A 9,334-nucleotide genomic window follows, 5' to 3' on the forward strand; every position below is an offset into this window, starting at 1 on the left:
TCTCTTTGGCTTCATAAGATTTAGGTAGAGCAGCTATTTTCAACCTTTTTCATCTCATGGCACATGCAAACTACTAAAATTCTGTGGCACACTAAATGTTATATTTTTTGCCTCTCTGACAAAAAAATAGGTATAATTTTGATTCATTCACACTGGATGGCTATTGTTAATTGTCATGTTTTTATTTGACAATATAAGGAAAAAAAGGTCAGTGCCTCTGACTAAATAGTCTGGTATTGTATGTTTTAAAAATTCTTGCAGCACACTGGTTTAAAATTGATGGTGTAGATAAATATTTTGGTAAATTTTCAGGCAATTGAAAAAAAAAGTTAATTATATATTTTTCATGTATAGTTCCTGAACCAAAGGGAAGGATAATTAGGAGTTAATGAAGTTGGTAAAAAATGATCAGCTGTAAACACTGGTTATTAAATGTCCCCTGTAAATGGTTGGTGACATGGCCTTTCAGAGATTTGTTCCCAGAATCACGTTCCTTATAATTTTCCCTGAATTACCGAGGTTCAGACTGGTGTGGAACCTGATTGTTCCTGTCTCTTCTTCAAGTTCCCTCTCTCCTCCCCTCTCCTCATCCCACAACAGCTTACGTGAGGCAGCAGAGGGTCCCCATTAGTGCTGTGCTGACAAGAAAAGCAAAAATGGCTGCTGGAGGAATGGAGTTTTTGATGAGATCCCACAAGTAACCCCTGAAGTCACTCAGCCAGGACCTGTGATTTTCTGCAGAAAGAGCATAGCATTTCATTGAGGAGAGGTCAAGTAAATGCTGTGATTTCAATCTTGGTTCAAATTCAAGTAGTTGTCCCAGATATAATGCTCTTATGGTTGCCCAGAGCCCATATCCTTATCTACTTTGCTTGCTGCCTCTAAGATGTTCAAGGGGTAAACATTTTTTAAAAAGGTATCCTCAGATGGATATAATCTTTTCCTCCTTATAAGCCAAATAAGAACAATAAGCTCTGCCCTAGATATCTTAAGGGCTGGTTTGAGGTCTTGGTTTATAAATGGGGTACTTTGTGAAAGAGGAGCATGAATTAATAACTAATATGTTGTTGCCTAGAGTATGTTTGTGAGTTACTCTGCAGGAGGCTGAGGGTAGTGAGTGTCCCAGAAAGAGAAAGTAGAAGGCCATCAGCCCCTGGGATATCCAGAGGGGGAAGGGGCCAGAGCAACTGGCAGAAGGAACTTTAGGGGAGTCTGCTGGTTAAGGTAAGGCTCAAGATATTGTGTGTTTTCTTTAAGAAGTGAACATTATTTTTAAATACATAATCAGTATTTCCTGACCTGAGACATGCATGTTATGTCTTAGGAAGACAGGAACATTCATTCTAACAGCAAACACACCCCTTGAGCGTGGTTTTGATCCTGCTTCATCTTGTGTTCTAAAGGCGGATAAAAGTGACTTAGAGGAAACTACAGTTTCCAAGAGGCAAGTCAGGGAGCACAGCAGAAATCCAATGCTCAGCAGCTTGTAAGGTTCCATGGAATCTCCCAAGGGCCACTCAACTGTACTTGCTCAGCCAAGGGAAGATGGATTTCTCCTTGGCTCTTTCCAAGGCAGTTTCGTCTGAAAAGTTATAAAATGGTGAGTTAGTTTTTATAGCAAAAAGCTTCTTACCTGTCATGAACACAAGAATAATTCACCAACTAACACTATTGAATCCTTAACATGGTCAGTTTCCAAAGTAAAATGCATCCCCCCTCCAAAAAACAAAACAACACAAATCAAAGCTTTACTATGCTCTATCAGTCAGATACCTGACATTCCTTTCTAAATTAGAGCTCCCTTTAGGCTTCCCCAACTCAACTAGTGGAAATTATTTCAGTTGTTCAAGCTAAAATGTGTGGTGTCACCTTTGACTCATTTTTTTTCACTCCCACATCTTACCTATCAGAAAAGCCTGGTCTTCTTTATCTAGAAAGTATACTCATAATCTTGCCACTTCTGACTACTTCCAGCACTATTCACCATCATTTCTGTCTCTCTGTTTCCATCCTCACCTCCCTTCAGCCTCCTCCACTGAGCAGTCAAAGAGATCTTGCTTTTCGGTAAATCAGATTATGTCTTATTTATTTCCCTGAACTCATCCTATTATCTCCTCTTGATCACTGTAACTGAACCTCATTTGCTCTTGAACAAGCCAGGTGTGTTCCCACCCTGGGGCTTTTTGATTTGCTAGTCTCTTTCCAAGGAAAGCCTTCCCCCCAGATAATCTCATAACTCATTTTCTCACCTCCTTCAGGTGCTCAAATACCACCTTCCCAATGAGGATTTTATGGAGAATTCTTTATTAATATTTTACCACTCTCAACATAAAAATTACAACTAAACTACAGAACAACCATCATTCAGAACTGCCTGAAATCAAGCTGATTGGAAGTCCTACAACTAGGGAATTAAAAGAGAAGCCACATCGAGACTGATAGGAGGGGTGGAGATGCGGAACAGGCTGGTCCCACACCCAGGTCTGGAGAATAAAAATTGGGAGGGATAGCTCCATTTCGGAGGTTCCCCTTAAGGAGTGAAGGGTCCCAGCCCCACACTAGGCCCCTCAGTCCAGGGTCCTAGTACTGAGAAGTCCCCATAACTTCAGGCTCTAAAAACCAGTGGAGATTGAGGCTTAAGGAAGACAGAGGTTGCTGGAATCCCAGGCAGCTCCTCTTAAAGGGCAACAGACAGACTAATTTGGACTCACTCCCTCTGAGCTCCAGTGTGGGGGCAGCAGCATGAAAGGCATCACAGACATATGTGGAGGAACTGAATTGTATGGCATCAGGGCAAAACCTTGGAGGGGGTAGCTTTCTCCCAGATAGAAGTGCTGGCAGAAGACATTGTTCCTTTGATGATCCCTCCCCTCCCAGAGCCAGCATTTGAGATTCCATAAACCTTGCTCACATATTTGCCCTACCCTGGTGATGACAAGAGCCCCTCCCCCCCCCAGCTGACTTTCGTTCCCACCCAAGCTGTTTCCAGTGGCTTTTCCATAAGAATGACCTGACTTGGCTCATGCTTCAGGTTTTCCTAAAATCTCTCAAACAAGCAGCTTCTGGCCCCAGCATGCCCCATACTTCTCACTAAGTGACTCCAGCCCTGGCGTTAGCAGCAGCTGGCCTTGGTTTGCAGCTTGGCCTCTCCTGGGCACCTCTAAGCCCAGAATGAGTAGCAGTCATTTGCAGATCACTTTGTAGCTCATGCTGGGTGGCCCCTGGAAGAACACAGGCAGTGGCTAACCTTGGCCTGCACCTCACAGGCAGCCCCAGAGCCGGTGCACCCAGTGGACAACTTTAGTCCTCTTCCAAGCATCATCACCCAATCACCTCCACAAGTGACGTACTCAAGGGACAGACTCAGTGAGCACCAGAGCCCTGCTGAAGTAAGTCCTCCTTTTTGAGGTGGGCCCCTGCACAACTGATCCTCCACAGTGGTCAGTGGTCAGAGGTTAGTGGTTGCAGCCAATCTTTGCAACCGACTGGCCTGGGAATAAATTCCTCCCATTGACGTGTCAACAGTAATTGAGGCTCAACTACAAGAGGAGGGTGTACACAGCCCACCACCTCAAGTGCCCAGCTTGGGTGATCAGGGAGGCTGTGCCACTGGACCCTACAGAATACCTATTACATTAGGCCACTCTACCAAGTCTGGGAGACATAGCAGCTCTACTTAATACATAGAAACAAAAGGAGGCTGCCAAAATGAGGAGACAAAGAAACATGTCCCGAATGAAAGAACAGAACAAAACTCCAGAAAAAGAACTAAACAAAATGGAGACAAGCATTCTACCAGATGAAGAGTTCAAAACACTGGTTATAAGGATGCTCAATGAACTTAGTGAGAATTTCAACAGTATAAAAAAGGACCAGTCAGAAATGAAGGATACAGTAACTGAAATGAAGAATAATTTACTGGGAATCAACAGTAGAGTAGATGAAGCCGAGAATCAAATCAGTGATTTGCAATACAAAGGAGCAAAAAACACCCAATCAGCCCTGGCTGTTTCGGCTCAGCAGTTAGAGCGTTGGGCCATGGACTGAAGGGTCCCGGATTTGATTTTGGCCAAGGGCATGTACCTCAATTGCAAGCTTGATCCTGGACCTGGTAGGGGCAAGTGCAGGAGGCAACCAATGGATATGTTTCTTTCACACTGATGTTTCTCTCTATCTCTCTTTCTCTCCTCCACTCTCTCTGAAAAGCAATGGAAAAAATATCCTTGGGTGAGGATTTAAAACAACAACAACAACAACAACAACAAAACACCCAAATCAGAACAGCAAAAAGAAAAAAGAATCCTAAAATATGAATATAGTTTAAGGAGCTACTGGGACAACTTCAAATGTACCAACATTCACATCATGGGGGTGCCGGGAGAAGAAGAGAGAAAGCTAGAAATTGAATACCTATATGAAAAAATAATGATGGAAAACTTCCTTAACCTGGTGAAGAAAATAGACATACAAGTCCAGGCAGTGCAGAGAGTCCCAAACAAGATGAACCCAAAGAGACCCACACCAAGACACATCATAATTAAAATGCAAAAGGTTAAAGACAAAGAGAGAATCTTAAAAGCAGTAAGAGAAAAGCAGTTAGTTACCTACAAGGGAGCTCCCATAAGACTGTCAGCTGATTTCTCAACTGAAACTTTGCAGGCCAGAAGGGATTGGAAAGCAATGTTCAAAGTGATGAAAAGCAAGGACCTACAACCAAGATTACTCTACTTAGCAAAGCTATCACTTTAGAACTGAAGGACAAATAAAGAGCTTCCCAGACAAGAAAAAGCTAAGGGAGTTCATCACAACCAAACCAGTATTACATAAAATGTTAAAGGGTCTTCTTTAAGAAGAAGAAGGAATAAGAAAAAAATATGAACAATAAAATGACAATAAATACATATCTGTCAATTGAATCTAAAAAATGAAATAAATGAACAAGCAGAACAGAAACAGACTCACAAATACAGAGAACGTTTTGATAGTTGCCAGATGAGAGGGGGTCGGAGGGAATGGGTGAAAAAGTGAAGGGATTAAGTACAAATTGAGACTGGCTGGCATGGCTCAGAGGTTGAGCATCCATCTCTGAGCCAGGAGATCACAGTTAGATTCCAGATCAGTGCACATGCCCAGGTTTCGGGTTTGATCCCCAGTATGGGACCTGCAGGAGACAGATGATCAATGACTATCTCTCATTATTGATGTTTCTGTCTCTCTCTCCCTGCTTTCCTTTCTCTGAAATCAATAAAAACATATATATAAAAAAAGATGTACAAATTGGTTGTTATAGAATAGTCATGGGGATATAGTCAATAATATTCTAATAGCTATGTATGGTGTCAGATGGGTGCAAGATTTAATAGGATGATCACTTAATAAGTTATGTAATGTCTAATCACTGGGGTGTACACATAAGACTAATATAATAATGTATGTCAACTTTAATTGAAAATAAAAATGATTTAAAAAAATAATAAATAAAATTGTACCACTCTCCATGAACTTTCTAATTGTCTTTCCTACTTTATCTTTCTCCATAAACTTCATTGGAACCTGGTATAATACATATTTTACCTTTTTGTGTTATGTCTTTCCTGATTAGAATGTCAGCAACCTGAGGACAGGGATTTTTGTCTGTTTTGCTTTAGTTACTGCTGAACAGTAAACTTAGCATATAGCATGCTCAGATGCTCAATTAAATAAGTGACTGGATGGTGAATTTTGGCAGATATTGTTCACTGCCTGAGCCAACAGTCATTCCCAACCCCTTTTCACTTATTACATATAACTAGAGAAGCTAGAAAAGCTGAATCATCCTTTTCCCAGCTATCCTTGTAGCCGGCAGTGGCTATGTTGATGTAATTCTGGACAAGAAAGCATAACAGAAATCTGATGGGTAGCTTCTGGGAAGATTTCTCATTGTATTGATCAAAGAGATTTTTCACTGTATTGATCAAAGAGAAGGTGCTACCATATTTCCTTTGTGCTGCCTTGAACATTGTTGAAGTGTTAGCCAAAACTGGAATAGCCATCTTGTGACCATGAGGCAATGTACATGAGGAAAAGGTCAAGAAAATGCCATATATTCTGGGTCTGACAATTTCAGGCCACTAAACCAACAAGTCTATTTGCCTACCTCCAGACTGCTTGGTATGAGAAAAATAAACACCTACTTGAGTCATTGTAATTTGGACTTTCTGTTACTTAAGACATTTATAACAAATACACTCACCCATCCACTATTTGATAGGGATCAAAGAGCTGTGTCAGGTGTGAAGCCACTTACCTGAAAATTGACTTAGCACCAAGGGATCCAAAGAAGCCAGTGAATTAGGCCTCAGTCTTCAAAGTACAGCAGAAGGTGGCAAGAATCTTCCCCTAATGTCTCTGAAGTTCCAAATAGAATTCTACCACTCCTTATGATGTCATTTACTGAATTTGTCCCTCCCCCAGTCTCTCTCTATTTGACAGCTAAGCATACAGACATCTTTTTCTGTCTATGCATAAGCATCTGTGTTGATACTGAAACCCATCCTTACAGTAGCTGCATCCTCGAAGGCTTGAAGAATTCTAAGATATTTTATTTGCCACATGGTATCTACTACAGTTTATAATAGTGTATTTATGGAACAAAAGTACATGATAAAGGTGGCATTTTACATCAGTAGAGGAGAGAGTTTAATATAATGATTGGCTATCCATTTGGGTACACTAAAACAAGAGCCTTATGCACAAAAATAAATTCTAGATGAATTAAGGACTAGACAAAAATAAAACCATATACATATTGAAATAAAATATGAGTGAATGTTTTTATAATCTTAATGTGGAAAAAACTACTTTGAGCATGCCATAAAACCCAAAAGCCATAAATGAAAATACTGATAAATTTATTGCATAAGAATATAAAGCTTTCATACAGCAAAATATTGTAAAGAAAGATAGAAGATTAATAACAAATTAGGTAATGCATTTTTAAACATATATGACATTTTCTCCAGGATTCTGGTTGGTCACAACCTCTAGAAAACTTGAAAACTTATAAAAGGAGGATTCATGGGATGAGCTACAGTCTCCACAGCTGCATTTTGTCCTAAGAGATACCCCACTGGATCACTTGAGTGCCAAGTATATTGCTTTGTGCCCCTACTGTGTAGCAGCAGCCCTGATTCCTCATGAATATCAGGGTCAATTATTCCTGCTAGCATGGCAACTCCTATCTGAGATAAGAAAGGAAAGAGTGCTAATTGAGTAAGCATCTCTCTCTTGATCATGCCTGGTGCCTCCCAGTTCTTAGGCCCTCTCTCCTATCCTCTTGAGAGAATACACTTCCAGGCTTCTGCTAGTGTTGCTGTGTGGAACTGACTAGAAAACTGTGGATTGTAAGATTAAACTACTTTTCAAATAGTCTAATTCAACAGTTTCTCAAGTAATTTTCTTTAGTTTAGCATGCACCTGTGTCTCCATTTCCAAAGTCACCCATAGCCACCAATTCCTGGCTGTTTTGGAGGATTCTGTAGTGTAAATCCAGTTGTGTCTTGGCTTTCCCAGTTGATAGCCTAGGAGTCTACTTTCTAGGGATTTCTAAGTTAATTGCCAATTTTATGTATTCTTTCTACTTTCTAAAATTTTATTACCCTGGTCTCCTCTAAGAATTTATGAAGCCCTCCCCCCTTTTTAAAATTTTATGGTTCTTCTATTAGATAGTGAAGGTTAAGGCTTTCATTCAATTTACCATCTTTAGTTGGAAGTCTTCAAGCCATTTCAAAACATTAATAACAGGCCGCTGGGGGAGCATCGGGAGGAATGCCTTGCAACCAATATAAGCAGGATTCATGGTAGGAAATAGCTCCTCAGAAGAAATTATATTTAAGTGATATTTATATTGAGATGTAAAAGATGAATAGAAATTAGCTAGATTGGTGAAGGCAGGGAGAGACTGATACAGAAGAAACGGTGTTATAAAAGACTAGGGGCAAGAGGGAGCATGACAAATTGGAACAATTGCAAAGTGGGAGATGGAGGAGTGATGGGTGATGAAGCTGGATGTGAATTAAGACATATTTGAGGGAGAATGGATAGCACCTATTGAATTATAGAAAATTTTGCAGGGAGGGAGAGGAATATATCAATGACAAAACTTGAGTTTCTGGTTTGGTGAATAGTCATGTCAAATAGGAGAGAGGACAATTAATATAATATGTGGGACATTTGAGGCAAGGTGTACAATAGGCACTGGGATATCTAGATGCTGCACATAGAAGAAAGATTGGCATAAAAATAGAGGTGTATGAATATGTATATACTTTGGAAATATTCTTGGATTGCATTGAGGAAATGTTTTCTTCACATTTCTGTGAATTGTTGAAGATTGCAGTTGAGAATTATGAAGTTTAGAAAGTACTGTTTGGGTTGCAAGTGACAGAAACCCAACTTTTTGTTTAGGAATGAAAAGGAATCTTGGTTCACAAAACATGGACCAAGTAGGAGTATGAGGAGGGCAGTTTCTCAAAGGAAGGGATGCTAGGTAGACAAAGAACAGGCGACCACTATTGATATCACTTTAATTCTTTTTTTGTAGATGATCTATCTTGACAGGATGTTTTGAAAATTTTGTTCTTATAAAATAGAAAAGCATGTGACTGAAGGTCTCAGTCTTGGTTAAGCAATATGGATTAAATCATACCCACAAGTTTCTGGGAGTGCTATGTCAGTCATTATCCTGGGATTAGATAGCCAAAGAAGGAGGTTAAGAATAGTTGCAATCAGTTCATAAACATTTAAGTTAAGTCTATACTCAATCTGACATCACAAAACTGAGCTTCTGTATACTGTACTTACTAAAAAGGATATGAGCTTTTCTATAACATTGATAGACTTGTTTCAGTATGTATCTTCCAAAGGTTGTTGACTTGTAATTTTGAGATTGTTTGGTAAAATGTTTGTGACAGAAAATTATATTGGTTCACTTAAAGTTGTAAACTATATTTGTCATAGGAGATTGCATTTGCTCACCAATCCTATAATAATTAACTTGCTATGATCTCAGTGATCTTATAAAGAACTCATCGAGCATTATAAAATAGTGTGGATTTTCCAGCCTTAACAAGTGTCAGTTTTCCTATTTGACTAGGTTTAGGCCAGTAAACAATGCGCAACCTCACTCTTCTACATTATCCCTGGAATTTAACATTGGTCCCAGGCTATGTTCTGTTCTGGTCTTTCTTTAATTCTGCCTTGTACTAAGAGACTCTGTTTGATCTGAAGATTCAAATTCATTTTATTATTATTATTATTATTTTATCTCAAAGAATTTTTTTGTATTGTTTTATTT

At 39.5% G+C, this 9,334-nt stretch overlaps 1 protein-coding gene across 1 annotated transcript; it reads right to left on the reverse strand.

Moving 5' to 3' along the window:
* Positions 1–601: 601 nt before the first annotated feature.
* On the reverse strand, positions 602–1,498 carry SMIM9 (small integral membrane protein 9; the record flags this gene model as incomplete). The annotated part of the gene is made up of 2 exons (XM_081125403.1): positions 602–735; positions 1,300–1,498. 2 exons carry the CDS (start codon positions 1,496–1,498, stop codon positions 602–604), a joined length of 333 nt encoding a protein of 110 aa, XP_080981529.1.
* Positions 1,499–9,334: the final 7,836 nt, after the last annotated feature.

The sequence above is a fragment of the Miniopterus schreibersii genome, assembly GCF_964146895.1.
Source record: "Miniopterus schreibersii genome assembly, chromosome: X".
NCBI classification, from domain to species: domain Eukaryota; kingdom Metazoa; phylum Chordata; class Mammalia; order Chiroptera; family Miniopteridae; genus Miniopterus; species Miniopterus schreibersii.